The sequence below is a fragment of the Phoca vitulina genome, unplaced genomic scaffold (genome assembly GCF_004348235.1).
Source record: "Phoca vitulina isolate PV1807 unplaced genomic scaffold, GSC_HSeal_1.0 scaffold30, whole genome shotgun sequence".
NCBI lineage: Eukaryota > Metazoa > Chordata > Mammalia > Carnivora > Phocidae > Phoca > Phoca vitulina.
Window position 1 is genome coordinate 10093143 of NW_022589733.1, and position 18757 is coordinate 10111899.

The window sequence follows — 18757 nt, forward strand, 5'->3', positions numbered from 1 at the left end:
CAGTATCTATTGGAATTCCGGGCCTTTTGTGTTCATTGTTGCTGGTGGAAACAAATAGTCCAACACTAGTTTTTGTTGTTAATCACCCACTGCCCCAAGAGCCAATAGGTATGCAAATAAAATCCTCCCAATATTCAGTGACTGAATGACTCCTCCCCACCCCACCCCCCTTTTATCTTGAATCATTACAGCAACATGACTTGATCTGGAGAACCTTCAGGAATGTCAGTGGTGTCAGCGGTGATTTCTGTCTCCTAGGAGTAATGGAAGTTGCTACCATCATCTCTATAGCAAGGGTGTCAAAAGCAAGCAAACATCAAGCCCTGCAGACCAGACCTGAGGGACCCGTAGGGGTGCCCAGAGTCGCTCACAGTTACCGTGGCCAGTAAGCCCACTTCCATTTTATCTGTTCTGAGATACTGACTGGCATCGGACTCGGAACTGAATCCAGCCTGGGGAAGATCCTTGCTAACCACCCCAACCAGCCCAAGATCCCTAATGCGACTGCCCGGCATGGACCATCAGGTCAGGTGAGCCGTAATTCCCATTTAGTCAGATGAACAGTACAACTGTCCTTTTGGCTGACAAGGTTTTTGAAAAAAGTAATCTCTACACCGAACGTGGGGCTTGCACTCAGGACCCTGCAATCAAGAGTCGTATTCCCCGTGAGACTGAGCCAGCCAGATGCCCCATCTGCTAGCAAGTTTTCTATCCTTGAAATGTGGGAGATGAAATTCAAACATCCAGTAATAACCCTTTAGCGGCCAACAGAGCTTCCCAGGTGTTGGAGCCCCGTTCTCTGCTCTGCCTATAAACTTTTAAAACAGAAAAGAATTTTGTTCTTAAAAATCATAGTTGGGAGAGGTAGGGTTCTCAGATGACGGTGGGAACTTGGGGACAGGAACACTACATTTGTAGACTTGAAGACCAGCCCCGGCAGAAGCCGATGCGGGGGGGGGGGGGGGCAGGAATGACAGACTCTCTGTTCCCCGGGGAGTCTGGGCCTGCGCAAGCCGGCGCGGGGCTGGGGACCAGCCTGGGGCGCGGGGCTGGGGACCGGCCTGGGGCGCGGGGAGGACGCGCCTGCACCCGCCCTGCCGGGAGTGGCGCGCTGGGGGCCGCCTCACTCGGCCTCCTTCTTCTCCTTCGGGATCTCCACCGACAGGATCTGCTCACCGGGATCCGGGCCCGGGCTCATGCAGATCCGCATCGAGGGCTCCTCGGGCCTGGCCTCCCCCTCCCCGCCTTCCTCGGGCTTCCCAGGGGAGGCAGGTGGCGGAGAGCGCGGGGCCGGGGGCTCCGGCGATGCGGGCTGCTCCGGGGCGGCCGGGCCCGCCTCTCCCGCAGCGTCTTGCGAGCTCTTGGCCTGAAATCCGCAAAGGGGGATTGGTGAGGCAAAGAACGTCTGAGAGATCTTGGAGGGGTCTTGAACACCTTCCCATTCCCTTTCTCGGACCCCCAAGGAGGAGGATGGCAGAGGGCCCAGGAGTGCAATCTAACGGATGGGAAGTGGGGGATCGGAGCGGCATCAGGATTATTCGGTAGAAACAGAGTATATTTTGGGGAAGTTTAGGGATTAAAAGTTTAGGGTTGGATTTGGTGGATATTTTCCGTCTCCGTTGATTGGCCGGGCTAGAAACCAAGTGAAGTTGCAGGTTCAAGCCTGCCCCTGAGCTATGGAGAGAGGAGCGGCTGTGACCAGGAGGGGGCGCCAGCGAGGACTTTGCAAAGCTGAGCCAGCTGCCGGGTCCACCCGGGCTGCCCCGTCCACCCCGGATACCAGGGCTGGATGCTCCTGGGTGAATAGAAACATTCTAAGCAAACAAGACAAAGGCTGAGATGGCAGAAGCAGCCTGGCGCCCTTTCTGGAAGGTCTCAAAGGTGGAGACCGCCACGCCCACCCCCATGCCCCAGGAGAATGGGCAGGGTACCACTGGCATTCGGCTGGGCTGAGCCCCCCTGCTTGTGGACTTGGTGGGGACTTCCAGCCTCCAGGCTTCTGGGTTCCTGTGGACACTGGCTGTAGTCTGTGTATCAGTAAAAACCCAAGCCTTCGTGGATACCCGTGGCCTGTCCTGCCCTGTCTGACCCACCTCTGCCTGGACATAAATGGGAGGGAGTGGCCCCCAGAGGAGGAGATCTGAATGGTCCATAACTGTCCGAGACCCACTTGAGATAGTGGTAGTGAATTTAAAATGAGAGCGGTCAGCATGCTTCTGAGGAACAAAGACCCCCTGAAATTTGCTCAAATCATAGGGTGTTGAAGGAAGGGAAGTGGGGTGGGGAACCCCACTCATAGAACCCAGGGCAGCTCTGGGGACCTGTCCCTCCCTCTGTTTCTGTGTTCCTGCATGTCCTGGTGCACCTGTTCTGCCTTTCCCTGTCTGTCCTAAACTCTGACAACACACTTCCAGGGCAGGTGCCCATATGGGACTTCCAGAAGCATCCTGCTATGAACAGAACCAGAAGAATCATGGGGAGGTTGGTCAGGGCTTTGCCAAGTTCAAAAGGCTTTTAAAAAGATATCCAAGGTATCCTGCTTCATCTCTACAGCCCCATGGGGCAACCATGAGTAATCTGGGTCTCAGAAAGCATGAGGAGCTTCCCCAGGTCACAGAGCTGGCCGTGACAGAGCTGGGGTTTAGACCCGTGTCTTTGGATTGTTATTTCAGAGCTCCTTGCACTCTGCCATTCTGCCCTGATTGTTCTGAAATTGCTTTTTATTAGAACTCTCATGCAAATTTAATTCACCTCTCCAAGCTGCCTGGGTGGAGAGCTAATACTCAGGAGAAATAAGCCCCGTTTCAGATAAAGCCTTTCACCATCCTGAGAACAGTCTTGGAGTTCATGTATGCTTATTCCCACGTAGCAGCCGGCACTAAAGACCCCAACTTGCTGGCTCGACCTTGACCCTGGCACTTGGTGAGCCAGGCAATCCTGTCTGTCCTCTGTCTGGGGCCACGGGTGGCTGTATCTTGAGAATATCTTGGAACCCTGGGTAGCTTTGATGTCACCTCCCAGACTCCAGATGTCAAACGATCAGATGGGTCCCCTGGACTCTGACACTAGCCTGGATTGAGACTGAGTTCCCTGGGCTCCTGTGAATTCTGTCGTGTAGGCTGCAGCACCCTCCCTGCCACTGAGCTCCTGCCTACTCACCGCCCCCCTTCCTAGCAGCCTCCCTGAAGGACAGTCATGAATAGTCATAATTAGTGCAATCATTCTAATTGGCATTTTTGGCATTAGTCACAGAAAAGAGTCCCAGAACTAATTTTAAAATTCCCTTCAGATTTCCGAGGGTGGGGACAGTTGGCACTGTGCCGGCCGGCAGGGTTTTTTCTCTTCAAATCTCCTAAATTGTCCCAGACACAAAGATTAAATATGAGAACATCACGGCCATCTGGGGAGAGACGTTCCCTGCCCACGCGCACTGCTCCCACCCCTGCAACAGCACGGACTCCCCTCGGGGGACTGGCCCCCCTCAGCCCAGGGACGGGCATGGGAGCCTGGCCTCTCCCAGGGCTCCACAGTGAATGGCTCCGGAAGTGACACGAGATCCGATTCTGTCCAATGACAGCAAGCCCTGGGACTTTTGCTGGAATCACGGGGCAAGAGGGGCTTCCGGTGGGAGTTGCTAAACCAGGAGCCGGCAGTCCTAGTGCTCTTGCGATCTGAAGCCATCCTCGAGGGAAGCGGACATGACAGGATGGCAAAACGAGTCCCACTGGCAATATCTGAGCTTTTGGATCCAGCCTTGCCTGGACTTTGCAGCTACTTGGCCCAATCGATTCCCTGTTCCCTTAAGCTAACTTGAGCTGGCACGGTGACCTGCATTTGTCACTTGCCACCAGAGGCGTTCCGACTGATAGGAAGGAGGGGGAGACATTCCCTGCAATGAAAAGTGCGCAGTCTGGGCTCTGGCATGAAGTTGAAATGAGGGGGGGCTGGTTCCCCATCGCGTTACCTGTTCCAGCAATCGTTGCTCCCTCGCAGCTGCCTCCAGCACAGCGAGCTCCTTGAGCCGGGCCCTCAGGTGGGCAAGCTTGCCGGCTTTGGTCCCCTTGCCGCCCACCTTTCCTGCTACGGCCAGGGTGGCATTGAAGAGCTTGGGCGTGCCTGTCCGGGGGGGCAGGATGAGCACGCTCTTCGGCTCCCTGGGCTTGTTGTTATTTCTCAGCATTTGCCTGAAAGAAAGCAGCGCCCATGCACGTCACAAGCGTGCTCTGGGAGAGAAGAGAGGCCCGTCTGTGGAGGACCCTCTGCTGGAGCTGCGTGTGGGGGGTGGTCGTTCTGGCTAACAGGCTGGGAGCAAGCACAGCGTTGGGTGCTTTATGCACAGCATCTCCGTGACGGATCGGAACAACCCCAATGACATGGGTCTTACTGTCTGGACCCTTATAGAGGAGGGAACGGAGGCTCAGAGGGGTCGAGTCACTTCTGTGAGGTCACACAGGAAATACTGAATGATACTATAACAGATGGACTGAGAAACGGGATGCCCAGATGAAAAAAGACCCAAAGCTTTTCTTCTCTTCCTTTTGCTTTCTTGTCATGTCACTATCCTCACCATCACCTCTGTCAACACTTAATGAGTGTCTATACGTGTCAGGCCTTGGGCTCGGTCCTTTACAGGCAGTCTGGTGGCCCCTGGGGGTCCCTCTTCCTTGTGTCTGTGCCTCCGTGTGATCCTCTCCCCTCGGGGGTGAGGGGGACGTGTGACTTGCTTTCGCAGTAGAATACAGCAAGGGTGATGAGCTATCCCCTTTGTGAACATGTCACATGGGATTGTGATCTCTGTCTTGCAAGGAGACTCTCCCTTCCTGGCTTTCATGCAGCCAGGGGCCATGTTGGGGGAGGCCCATGCCGCAAGAACCAAGGGCAGCCACCAGTCAACAGTTAGTTGGGAATGGAGGCCCCCAGTCCTACAACCATAGGGAACTGGATTCGGGTGACCACCACGTGACCTTGGAAGCAGGTCCTTCCCCAGGGGAGACTTGAGATGAGACTCAGCTCTGGCCAGCACCTTGATGATGGCTTTGGAGCAGACCTAAGCCATCCCAGACTTCTGACCCATAGAAGCTACCTAACATGTAGTAATATTATTATGCAACAGACAACCGATACACACTTTGTCATTTAAATCCCACAGAATCCTTACAGGGAGGCCCCTATTTTTCTCCCTCATTTCAAATAAAGATATGGAAGACCAGAAGGGGTAAGTAATTTTCCCAAGGTTACACAGTTAGGAAGTGGTGGGTGCAGAATTAAAACTCAGATCTAAAGGCAGTATGCTACCCTGCTCTGTAAATGAGGCTAGAATCTTCCATCAGACAGAGCCCCAGCCTTTGATAGTGAATTGTTCATGCTACAGATATGTGATGCGTGGTTTGGCTCAAGAACAAATGAATTTCGTCTGCAGTCTAGTGGGCCTAGACTCCTAATTGGCAAATTCATTCATCGGGGCTCCAACAAAACTTGTTTGTTTAAAAATGAGGACATTATTGGCTGCTTATCTAATCAGAGGCAATGGATTTAAATTGTGCATATTGATATTAATTGGCCAAGACTTGCATTTTCTGGCTGGGCCTCCCCCAGGAGAGCACAAACATGATAATTCATCAGAGGCCTCTTCATGCCTGGCACCATCACCTGTGTTATTCAGTCCATAATTCACAGCATGACAGTCTGTGGGAAGGCTCAGCATGGTACAAAAATGACACAAAAGAATTCTCTGTGGGACCTTGGCTGATGACTAATGGCCATCCCTCTTCTGAAACATTGTGCTGGCTTCTGGGACATTTCCAGATTCAGGAAATCCAGCCTCACTTTCAGATGACGTGGTTTCCTATAAGCAGGATCACACGTTCATCCCTGAAGAGAGTGGCATGCGTGGAACCTTTTTGCCCCATTTCTTGGAGTGGCCAAGACAGAGAGCTGAGCCTTCACGTCTCTGGGGCCCCAGATCCCCCATCTGTAAAGTGAGGAGTTGAGACAGAATCCCACACGTGGCTTTCACCAGCTCAGACGTCCCCAGGCCCTGTGGTTCTCAGACCACGTCTTCCCTTTGATGGGCAGAGCTCCCGCATATTCCCCTGCCTCTGTCCTGAAGCTTGCCTGTCCAGGGAACCTGGCTCTCTGATGAATCATGCTAGAGCGCTGGCCTCAGGGCCTCTGTGCTGCAGGACGCGGGGGCTCCTCCTCTTTCCTCACCTTCTCCAGCGCCTGGCCGCCGGCTCACCGAGCATGGTCAGCAGGCGTGGCGGGATCCTAGCTGATTTGCCAACCCGTCACCTAACCTAGCCAAAGGAGTGGGTGGTGGCTACAAGCGTGGCTTTCTTGGGCCTTGCTCCTCATGCAGGGGGAGGAAGGGAGGGCAGGGAAAACTGGCCCGTGCTCTCAGACAGAAACAGTCAATTCTCAGTATTCGTGGTAGTGTCGTTCTATGGAGTCCCTGCAAATACTGAATTAGTGAGTACCGAAACCATTGCTTCTGGCGGAAATACAGAGTTAGGTTTCTGGTGAGCCTCTCATTGACAACATTTCAGCTACTGATCAATACTTGTGTGTGTTTCTGTTTAAAGACATCTGATTTAATATACAGTTGATTCATTGACATCGAACTCACGACCCACAGCTCTATGAGTCATGCCTGAGCGAAGCTTATCTAAGCCACATGTCTTCTCTGTAAGGGACATTCCAGCCTCCTGGCCCTCGGGAACGTACACAGCACCTCAGCACCACACTTCGGGGCCATTTTAAATAGGGAAATCGCCAGTGACAATCACAGAAATGTGAAAAATGCGGTACTAAATAGACCACGAACAGATTCTTGTTGACAAGTGTTCAGATGCTTCTGAGCTGAAACAATAAAGTGGAGCGTCACCTTGGTCAACTTCTGCTGGGAACGTGCACTTAGGGCAACTCAAACTTCCCACTGCTGTCTCTGTGCACGTCCGCGAATTACTGGGGATGCCCAGGAGTGCTGATTTTGGGGTTCCAAATACATTTTAGTGAGTAGGTGAATTGCAGATACAGAATTGCAACTATGTGAATCATGAGGATTGACAATACTTCCCTGCTCCTCGGGAGAGTCAGGGGAAGTGGGCAGAGTTTGTGGGAGAAGTTCAGAACAGACCAGTCTTTGGAAGGGCCCAGTAGCTTCCTTAAGAGCAAACAGGTAAGTTGAGTTATGGGGCAGCTTCCTTCCTCAGGGGACCCCAGCATCCTGTGTGTATTATGCTCCAACCTCAACACAGCATCCACTCACCTGGGGTTGCCAAAGGGATCCTGTGAAAACCTAAGTCACCTCAAGTCACCAGTCTGTGTAAAACCCTACATAGCTTCCATCTCCCTCAGAGCAAAACCCAAAGTCACTGCAAGGCTTTACCTACAAGGCCCTGCCCACTCTCATCCCCTTGACTTCTCCCATCCCAAATCAAGCTACACTTATTTTCTGGCTAGTCTGCACACACACGCTGAGCCTACTCCCCCACAGAGCCTTTCCACCTGCTGTTCCCTCTGGCTGGAATGCTCTTCCCTGCAAGCAGTCCCACTCACTCTTTCATTCTGTGCAGGTCTCAGCTGAAATGCCACATCCTAAGAATGGCTTTTCCTGAACAACCTCTCTCAAGGAACTCCCTCCATCACCTCCGTCTCCTCAATGTGGCTTTTTGTTTCCTTGTAGCCCTGTCCCCAGCTGACACATCACAGAATCATTCATCTCTCCACGGTCGGCCTCCCCTATTAGAATGCCAGCTTTATTTGGTCCCTGCTGTGTCCCTGGGGCCTAGAACTATGTACTCAATAAATGATTGTGCGCGATGAGTGGATGCTGTAAGTTTTTGCCCTTTATCATGACCTCTCTCTGTGCAGTTTATTTATGGTGTCATTTCATAGAATGAGGTAGAAGATAGGAATATGGGGTAAAAGGCATGGAGGAAAATCCAGATATGTAGATTTAAAAGGCTTCATCCAGTGGGAAAATTACAGAGAGGATTTAACGGATAAAGAGGAACAATTATGATTGTGAATATTCATTGAGCTCTCCCACCTGCCGGTACCCTGCTGGAGACATTCGCACACACGCTATTTTATTTAATTTTCCCAACAACAAAGTAAGGGGTTAAAATACCCTTATTTTACAGAATTGCAGAAAACTGAGACCAGAGAAGTTAAGTAACTTTTCCAAAGCCACACAGCCAGTACCTCACACAGATAGGGTGTGAGCCCCATCAGCTTCCCGAGCCTGTTGTGCTTTTTCTACCACAACCATGCTGCCTCTGTCACTCAGCTTGAAACCTGATCCTAAGGGTCAGAAAGCAAAAGACTGCTTCTCTAAAAAGTTACCCACTCTTCAACAGTACAAAATACAGATGCACAAGGTTATTCGCTGTGGCACTGTTTATAATTGCAAAATATTAGAAATCTAACTGCCCATTCACAGGAACACTCTGCAACTGTCAGAGGAATGAGGAAACTGATGGATCTATGGACTGAGAGAGAATGTTTTCCAGGATTGGTTGTCGTGTGAAAAAAAGGAAAGTGCAAAAGAAAATCTACAGTATGCTACGTTTTGTGTAAGACAGGGAAAATAGAATATTCACCGATCTGCCTATTTTTGCAAAAGGAAACACATTAAGGAAGCAGCAGAAACTAATGAGACTGGGCTCTTGTAGAGCCGGGTGTAACAAGTGGGGGAAGCTGGGACACTTCTCCGGGCACACCATTCTGTTGCATTATGACTTTTGGTACCATGTTAATGCATGACATATTCAAAACAACAAAAAATCAACAAGGATTGAGGCAGGAGGAATCATTAAAAAAATGGAGTGCAAACCAAAACACACGAGCCTGGGTACATTTCAAATGAACAAACAACCACACTCAAGGGAGGCAAAAGAAAACAAATCCAATTGACTCTGAACACACACTTACCTCATAGGTACTTAGGCTAAAGACAAAAAGAACAGCACCAAATATTAAATTCTGCTGAGAAGGCTTCCCCACCACCCCAGTGCTTTGGGATAGCAATTCTGAAATTGCTTTGTCTGTATTGTAGGACTGAATAAATGAGTGAATGCAATGAGGGCAAAGAGATCCAAATCTCTCGGTGTTGGAGAAGGAATTTACAAAATAGGGAAAAGGAGGAGATTTGAAAGAACTCTGTGGTATTAGACTGAAATTGTTAGATAGATACAGATGGAAAAAATAGATGTTGAGATATATATACTCATATGAGTGTATATATGTATATTTGCATTTGTATATATAGAGGGGCATGCAGGTGCGTTTCCCAGCTCTGTCCACTTGGGAGCCTAATAGCACCCTAGTAGCCATGAGCACACATAGTGCTCAGATGTTGGTTTCTAAAAACCATTCCCACCTGCAAGGAATCGGGCTCCTTGGAGAAACGGCCATTCCCAGGGATGTGGCAGGAAAGACACAAGATGAGCCCGGAGCATCTTATTGTGCTTGTAAGCAAGGAAGTGCTAAAATGGTCTGGGTACATAACAAAGAGCTACAGGGCCAGCCTAAAGAGGTCCCTGCTGGCTAAATCTGGAACAATTTGAGCATCAAAATAATGATTATAACATTATTATGGAACAAAACAAATCCACATTGATATAGATAAATGAATAAACAAATACATGGGAGAGAAGAGAAAGCTCTTCTTCACAGTAGAATGCTCCTAATAAATGTAGAAGGCATGATGAAATCAGAAAAATCACCATTTTGCAACCATGATGGCACTCACTGATTTAGCAAGGAGCCCTCAGTGGATGCTGAACATAGCAAGTGAAAGTTTGATGGGAAACAGGAGGTCTAGATAGCCTCAGACTGACTCCCTGCTTATTACTTATTAATTACAAGGAGAAAAATGTTAACTTCAGCATGCAAAAACCTAAACCAAGTGATCAAAGGGAAAATCACCAATCCTAGGAGAAGCCAGCATCCCGTGCCTCTCGGTACGCTGTACTAAGAAGAACACAACATCACTTTTTTTTAAAAAGTAGGCTCCATGCCCAACATGGGGCTTGAACTCACAACCCTGAGATAACGAGTTGCATGCCCTACCAACGGAGCCAGCCAGGCGCCCCCCCAACATCACTTCTGAGAAATTCCTGCCCCCATGCAGAACCTGAAGGTAATCATGAGAAAACATCAGAACATCAGCTAACCCTAAGTGAAGGGACATTCTACAAAATAACTGGCCAGTCCTCTTCAAAGAAATCCAAGTCACTGAAGATAGAAAAAGGCTGAGGCGCCATCCCAGATCCAAGGAAACTGAAGATATGAGGCTATGTAATGAAACAGGGGGTCCGACACTGGATCCAGGAGTGGAAAAGAAGACAGGAAAGGCTATAAAAGGCATGATTGGGACAACTGGCCAAATTTGAAGATGGACTGGGAATAATAGCATCATTTCAATACTGAATTTCGTGATTGTGATAAAGGTACTATGGTAGATAAGATAAAGGTTTAGTCCTTAAGAAATGTGCACTGACATATATGTGGATTTTTTTTTTTTTTTAAATAAAAAAATGTACCTGGCCTTCTTCCGGAGTAACTTCTGAGACTCGGGATAATGCACCAAAATTTCACTGAGGTCCTTCTTGTCCAGAATGAAGAGGTTGGTAAACCCGTGGGCGACCACATTGGCCGTGCGCCGATTCCCGCCCCCAACAGCCAGCAAGCTGGGGCAGGGAAGGGAGGAGGTGAGAGCTGGCAGGCTGGGGTTGGGATCCCACTAAAATGTCCCTTTCCACCCCTTGCCCAGAGCACAGTGGCGGCCCCACACGGGCGAGAGCCGGGGCCCACCCTGCATATGTCAGCATCCACAGAGGCTTACTCAGACCCACCAAAGGGCCCTTGAGGATGAGGTTGTCCCCTCCCCCACTGGCCACCTCCCCCCCAGCTTGGGCCCAGGTCCGCTCATTTCACCCCAGCTCCCCCCTGACCTTATTTCTCCAAACACAGATCCAGGCTTCAGCGTCACCAGCACAGTCTTCCCGTCGGGGCCACCCAAGACCTGCACCTGTCCCGCCTGGATGATGTACATCTCTCGGCCTATCTCCCCCTGAAACAGAGAAGGGGTGAGCCCCCTGCCATCGCCAAAAGTGACCACAAAGGTGGCAGGGCTGGGCCTGGAGGCTGCTGGCGCAGCTCAGAGGAACCTGGGCTGGTGTCCAGCCCCACCACTGACACGGTGTGTGGTGTGGAGCTGTCACTTCCCCTCTGGGGCCTCTGGGGAGAGTGGCCACCCCTGGCCTGCCTAACTGACAGGATTCTGTGGGGAGTCAGTGGTGTGATGGAGAAGAAAGTACTAGGTAAGCTAGAAGGCACAGCTGTAATGGCATTCTGGAAATTCCCAATTATACACGCCAGTGGAGGGCCGGGGGCATGGACAAAATTAACAATGGTTCATACAATAAATTGGTACCTGTGCCTAGCGCATGTCACTTCGGGAGCTAAGCGTTTGCTAGCTGAAACAGGAGTGGTGACAACGTCGATAATGAAGTCCAGCTGTTGTGCGACATTTTTCTGTGCGAGGCATTGCTCTAAGTGCTGGGCCTGCTTAATCCTCCACAGCTCTGGGGTAGGAACTCTTGGCCCGAGGTCGCAAAGCTAGGCCACGGGAGAGCAGGGATTTGGTTGAACAGTCTGGTTCCAGACCTCATGGTTGCTGTGGGTTGAATGCTGTCCCTCCCAAACCCATATGTTGAAGTCCTCACCCCTAGGTGCTCAGAATGTGACCTTCTTTGGAAATAGGGTCACTGTAGATGTCATTCGTTAAATTAAGATGAGGTCGTACTGGAGTTGGGTGAGCCCCTAATCCAATATGACTGGTGTCCCTATTAAAGGGACATTTGGACACAGAGACGGGCATACCGAGAAGACGAGATGAAGTGACACAGGGAGAGGACAGCCATCCATACGCCAAGGAGAGAGGAGCAGATCCTTCCCTCACAGCCCCGAGAAGGAACCAACCCTGCCAACACCTTGATCTTGGACTTCCAGCCTCCAGAACTGAGAGACAATGCATTTCTGGTGCTTAAGCCACCCAGTCTCTGGTCCTTTGTCAGAGCAGCTGCAGCAGACTAATGCAATGGTCTTAATCCCAAGTTAAAGCAAACAAACGAATGAATGCATGCATGCATGCATGCATGAATGGCTTGCTTTGGACTGCAATCAGAAATACCCAGTCTGGGGCGCCTGGGTGGCTCAGTCAGTTAAGCGTCTGCCTTCGGCTCAGGTCATGATCCCAGGGCCCTGGGACTGAGCCCCACATCTCACTCCTGCTCAGCGGGGAGTCTGCTTCTCCCTCTCCCTCTGCCCCTTGCTCATGCCCTCTCTCTCACTCTTTCTTTTAAAAATAAATAAAATAGGGCGCCTGGGTGGCTCAGTTGGTTAAGTGACTGCCTTCGGCTCAGGTCATGATCCTGGAGTCCTGGGATCGAGTCCCACATCAGGCTCCCTGCTCAGCAGGGAGTCTGCTTCTCCCTCTGACCCTCCCCCCTCTCATACTCTCTCTATCTCATTCTCTCTCTCAAATAAATAAATAAAATCTTTTAAAAAAAAATAAAAATAAAAATAAATAAAATAAATAAAAAATTTTAAATAAATAAATAAAATCTTTTAAAAAAGAAAAAGAGAAAGAAAAAAAATACCCAGTCTGCCATGCACCTTCCAATCCTCGTGCCCTCACAAGCCCCCGGCTCCCTGTCCATCACATCTGGCATGTTTATGTTGTTTTTTTTTTTAAGATTTTATTTATCTATTTGACACAGACTGAGAGATAGTGAGAGAGAGAGAGCACAAGCAGGGGGAGTGGCAGGCAGAGGGAGAGGGAGAAGCAGGCTCCCCACTAAGCAAAGAGCCCCGAGCAAGGAGCCCAATGCAGGGACTGAATCCCAGGACCCTGGGATCATGACCTGAGCCAAAGGCAGCCGCTTAACCAACTAAGCCACCCAGGTGCCCGTATCTGGCATGTTTAAAAGGAGAAAGAGCAAGGATAGGTAAATTGATGACACTGGATTCATTCGACAAATGTTTCTTGGGCACCTCACACAGGCATGAGCTTCTTAACAAACAGGAAGAAAGTTCCATGCCCCTGTTTCTGTGTCCGATTTGACACGGGGCTGAAGGGTCTAGAGAGCTCACCCTTGCCTCACTAGGCAGCCTTGGGGTGGGCGGCGGGGGGCGTCCCAAGGGTGTCTCAGCAAGATCATCGCTGAGCAAAACTGGACAGCAGAGGGCGCCATTCACAGTTGCTCATCAAGTGCTCACTTCAACATCCCCCTGCCAACTCCCACCACCTGGTCCAGTCTTCCTCATTTGCCAGCAAGTTCTACGTACCCCCAGGGATAGTAACAGCAACAATGGCACCTGACTCTGTCGGCACAGCTGATTCAGTTTTCACAACCACCCCATGAGGAAGTACCAGCAACATCCCGACTTTACCCATGAGAAGAGACTCAGAGAGGGCAAGCCACTGCCCCAAGGCTGCACAGTGAGGAAAAAGCCCCAGTGTCAGACAAATCGTTCTATTGCTCCTAAACCCCTCTTGGCCTCTAGGACTGCAGCTTTAAGTTTTCAACCATCTGTAGCCTTGTTTCCCCACTTCTCTGGGCTCTCTGCTTCCAGAAACTTCACTGCTATATAGCATACAACTTGGAGATGGGGGCCTTCTTGGGCTGAACTTTCCTGAGTCTCACAGGGGTTGCTTGGGCATTATTTTCACCCCTATACACACACCCAGCCTCAACAGCTCAGTAACAAGGGGACTGAAATCTGAGTTCTTGACGTTCCGCCCAAACCACTCACTCCAGGTGACCCTGGTCTCACCTTGAGTCCCAGGGAATGGGAGCAGAAAGGGCCCTCGACACTTTGTAGCCCCAGGTTCAAACGCAAATGTTTTCCAGGATCAGATGGGCAGTTTAAAGACTGAAGGGAGCCTGGTATGGGGCAGTGGGGAGGGGTGGGGCCTGTGGCATCAGGAGGGAGGGCGACGTCCCCCTTCGGGGGCAGCCCCTTCTGCACCCACTCTTGCTATTTGGGAAAGTGGAGCTCTGTTTTCAACCAGAAATCTGGATTTTTACGTGAAACCTTCAAATTTTTAAAGGTTGGGGACTACTTCAACATTTTTTTTAAGATTAGGAAAAAAAGAAAAACACCTAAAAAACCACGAAACAGTGCACGGGCTGGCCCCTATGCGAAGGCCATCGGTTTGCAACCTCTGACCTATCTCAGCCCTTCCTCCGCTCCATTTTCCTGATAGGAAGACCAAGACCCTGGAAACAGTTCCAGCAACACAGTCAAGGCCCCACCTCTCGCGAGGCTCCTCACTTTCCTCTTCTGGAAGGTGGGGCTCCTCACCCTGGCTCCCCTGGTCCCGTGTCAAGGGAACAAAGCCTGATGCGCACCCGAGTGCAATGCCTGGAGCTGGACAAAGCTCCTCGTGCCAAACAAGCCGGGAGCCCTGGGGGCAGCTCACGGGGGCAGCATCTCCTCTCCCTCCTCAGCAAGTCTGCTCTCCCTGGGCCTTCAGAGGCACCCGCTTCAGCCCAGCTCCTGGCTGGCAGGTGCGCTGCCTGGGGCCACCCACCTTCTTGCACACGTAGTCGTTGGGCAGGTAGACGACAGATCGGAGCCTCTTCAGCATGTCAAAGATCAACTGTCGGTCACAGCCCTGTCCCCAAGAGGAGGGGGAAAGAATGCCCGTTTAGAGGAGGGTGGGGGCTTGGGGCTCCCCAGAACCCCGGGGGCAGGGGTGCTGGGTGGGCTGTACCTGGAAGAGAGCCACTTTGCTGACGATGTTATAGTTCACGTCGATGGCGAGGTCCAAACGCATCTTGTCTGGAAGCTGCACCATCAATTCTGACTCGTCTGCAAAGGAGACACTGACAATGATCAGAGGCACATCCCGGCCTCCACCCCCCACCCCTACACACGCACACACGGGGCCCTGGCCGCACCACTCTTCTGTCCCTCCAGAGCCACGCTGTATTGCGAGAGTCCCCCGCTCCGGGCTTTTCGGATGCTATTCCCTCTGCCAGGGAACACCCTCGTGTACTTCCCTGGTTAACTTCTACCCATGCTTCAGAACCCAGTACTAATGTCACCTCCTCCAAGAAGCCTTCCTTTGAGACCCGCACACCAGCTATTAGGTTCAGCAGTCTCTGTGCTGATCACACCCCTTATGGCAATGGTTTGTTCGTGCTAGTCCGCGCTTCTCACGCTCTCAGAATGTTAGCAGGGACTAGAGTATATCGAACACTGTTTTTACAGAGCGCTTTACAAAGACGGTTGTATTAAATCCTCCCAACAACCCGACAGGTGCCCACTACTATAATGCCCACTTTACGGAAAGGGAGGCTCGGGAGGGCAGGGACTTGCCCATAGCCTCATAGCCCAAGAGGAATGGAGTCAGTATCCCACCCGGGCCATGGGGCTCCAGGGCCTGTCCCAGAATAGCAGGGGCTGAGTCTGTTTTGTCCGTGATGGGGTCTGCAGTGCCCAGCAGAGAGCCTGGCATGGAATGAATGTCGGTACTAGGGACAGGAAATGCACTAACTTGACCCCCACTCCCAATGCCTCTCCCACTGCACCACAATCGTTTATGGGCTCAAGTGTGGATCTGCACGACCCTGGGCAGGTGGAAGCCCTCTCTGGTCCTTCATTGTGCCTCTGTGGAAGGGGGCAATGATTCAGATGTCACAGGTCTGTTCCTGGAATGGAATGAGGTGATGGACGGGGGACCATGCCTTGTACAGAGTGAGTGAGCCAGCAGAGGATACCAAGGACACCTCGACCCCTCGGCTGTCCACAGTTGTGAAACCCCCTCAGCTCAGGAGAACTTGGAGCTCAAGTGTGGCTTCTTCGAGGCCAGAGGGAACCCCTGGAAGCAGGCGGGCCCTTGAATTAGCTGAGAGCATTGAGGGGTCCTAAGACACAGTGCCAGTGGCCCCCGGCTTGTCAGGGGCCCCCGGAATGATGTCTAAGTTCTGAAAACAAAAGTACTAGCTCCCAAAGATAAAAAAAAGAGAGAGACTGGGGCGGGGGGGGGGGGGGGGAAATTGTGACTTAATTAACATATAAGTAGCATATTCACATTTCATTAAGGGTTCCATTTAGAATTCAGGAAAACGTCACTACATTTGAAAACAGTGCACAGGTAAGATTCTCCCACTTCGCAGGAATTACTGAGTGCACCCCATCATTGACAAGAAAGCAGAAACAGTGGGGAGTTTGTTGCGGCCAAAGAATTTCAGAAGAAAAGCATAACATCAACAAATTTACAACAACTTTATGTGTATGGGCACGTGGGTGGCTCAGTCGGTTAAGCGTCTGCCTTCGGCTCACGTCATGATCCCAGGGTCCTGGGATCGAGTCCCGCATCAGGCTCCTTGCTCAGTGGGGAGCCTGCTTCTCCCTCTGCCTGCCACTCTCCTGCTTGTGTTCTCTCTCTCTCTCAAATAAATAAATAAAATCTTTAAATATATGTGTGTGTGTATGTGTGTCTATGGAAAGAGAAGGAGAGAGAGGGTCTTCCTTCTGTCCTGATTTCAGCTGTACTTCCATCTCTGATGGGGATGCATTTCAAGGTAGGGGAAGGGAGGGGAGGCAGGGTGTCCAGAAGACAAGGCTCTCAAGCCTTCAGGGGTCTCCTGACGGCCCAGCTTGGGGCACCGCATGGGCCTCCCTGGGTGCCCCTCACTTGAATATGTTGGGGCCACAGCCAAGAGGCCCCAGTGCTCAGGACCTCAGGGACATGGGTCAGAGGCAGGGCCCTGGGAGGAGGGGGCCAGAGGATAGCTGGTGGTAGCCGTGGCACCTGTCTTACCCAGCATGCCTTGGGACTGCCAGGTGTACTCGTACCAGGTCTTGACCCGGTTCTGCACGGACCTGGGGATCTTGTAGAAGTTCATGTACTTCACAGTGCTGTCCATGCAGTTGCGGTAGTAGGTCTGCCCAGCTGTGGCGGCCCCCACCACGTCTCTCATCTAGGCGCAAGGAGGAAGCATCAAAGGGCAGAGTGGGGCTTTGGGGGGGTGGTGTCACAAGCACATGTACTCTATTCGGACCAGAGGTGTGCGAGAAGTGGGATCAGGAGAGAGGGAGACCCACGTCCACACACAGAGAAGGTTGCCGATGGGAGAAATTCTGCCCCCAGGGTGGACACGGGACGGGAGGAGTGAGGCTGCTGAGTGCAGCCACCTGCTAGGAGGAAATGCCTCGCTGGGCTGGGCTGATTCTGGTACGACCTGGCCCCTCGGTGCCAGAGGCCACTTTGACCTCACTGCAGGAAATGTGAACCCGGTGTACTGCTCCTCAGGGCAGGACCCAATTCTGAGGCCCCCTGACCGTGGCCTCATGCACTTAGAATAGGAGACGCACCCCTGCACATTAGACATCCCCAGGGGTTTCTCTCCGAGGGAACAGCCCAAATCCCCAGCCTTTGCAGAAAGCCATTCAGCCCAGCTCTCCAAAGACATCCCAAAGGGACCAACCTTTCCAGTGGAAGCAACCGTAGAGAAGAATGGGACCTAGACCTCCACCCCCATCCCCTTCACCTAGCAGGTCCCAGAGCTCCAGGCTCCTGAGTCCAGGTCCCGTGGTGTTTCCTGGACTTAGTCCAAAATGAATGGCCACAGATGATGACATTTCTGGCAGCAGTGGGAGGGAGGGGGTCCTGCAGGCCGGTGGGTGGCAAGTCAGACTAGTGACCCAGCTACCTGTCCGATCATCACAGAGAAAGCGAAGACACCCATGAAATAGTTCAGCCCCTGGAAGATGATTTCAAAGACCGTTCTGGGGTCAGGCAGCCCACCAATGGTGATGAGGGTCTTCACAGCCCAGTAGTAACAGCGAATGTAACTAGAGAGGGAATAGGAAAGAGACCTCAGTCAGCAAAGGCCCCCCCCTGCTGAGCCTGGGTGGCCCGCTCTAACAGATGTGCAATATGCACATCTGTTTCTATGTGCAAGGAAAATAGCCTCCCACCCACAGAGCATGCGGTCTGCAGACTGTATTCATAGATGCAGAGACATGTTGTCACCTCCATTTACAGATGTGGAAACCGAGGCTCCAGGAGATTGCTAGAAAGACTTGGCAGGAGGGAAGCCCAGGGTCTTCTGACTTCTGATGTCTGGGCTCCCTCAATATTCTTTCAATTTCCACTAACTTCCCTTTGTCATCCCACCATGTTGGTTCATGGAAAGCAAGAGTGACATTGAACTTGGAAGACATCTCGAGGACTACGTTTTCTAACCCTCTCCCTTGCCCATCCCTTGCCCAGACAGGGAAACTGAGGCCCCAGAAGGCAAAGGAAGCACTCATGGTCACCAGTGGGCCAGGTCCAGAGCTGGGATTAGAATTCAGTCTGTCATCTGCTTCTCTGAGTTGTCACCCACAGTTGGTAATGTTGCTCCATGGGCGCAGGAACCAGGGAAGGGAGGCATGGGCACAGGAAATGCCCCGAGCTCATCTCATTATCACAGAGAAGTAAGAGTCCCTCATACATCTGTTCACACCTTGAGGCTGGGCCCTCCCAGGGGTCAGCAATGAGTGAGGTCACCAGGGCTCAACGACAGGACAATCCCAGCGGGCTTTCCTGTGCCTTCCTGTCTTCCCACCTGGGCACGCAGGAGGCGTCCAGAGCCTGCGCTGGCCCCAGTGTCCTGATACACCCGCACTTCTGAGGTCCTTGCTCAGCTCCAAAATCAAGACCATCATCCGGCTGGCAAATCATCTAGTC

At 51.7% G+C, this 18757-nt stretch overlaps 1 protein-coding gene across 1 annotated transcript in view; it reads right to left on the minus strand.

Moving 5' to 3' along the window:
- Nucleotides 1–1123: 1123 nt before the first annotated feature.
- Nucleotides 1124–18757, minus strand: part of CNGB1 (cyclic nucleotide gated channel subunit beta 1) — a 61729-nt gene continuing 44095 nt past the window's right edge. The window contains exons 25-32 of the mRNA XM_032424404.1: nt 17736–17877; nt 16844–17003; nt 14789–14886; nt 14606–14689; nt 10959–11077; nt 10548–10694; nt 3965–4184; nt 1124–1366 (exon numbers count right to left, since the gene is read on the minus strand). Coding sequence (XP_032280295.1) covers nt 1124–1366; nt 3965–4184; nt 10548–10694; nt 10959–11077; nt 14606–14689; nt 14789–14886; nt 16844–17003; nt 17736–17877 — 1213 coding nt within the window. The remainder of the gene's footprint in view (nt 1367–3964; nt 4185–10547; nt 10695–10958; nt 11078–14605; nt 14690–14788; nt 14887–16843; nt 17004–17735; nt 17878–18757) is intronic.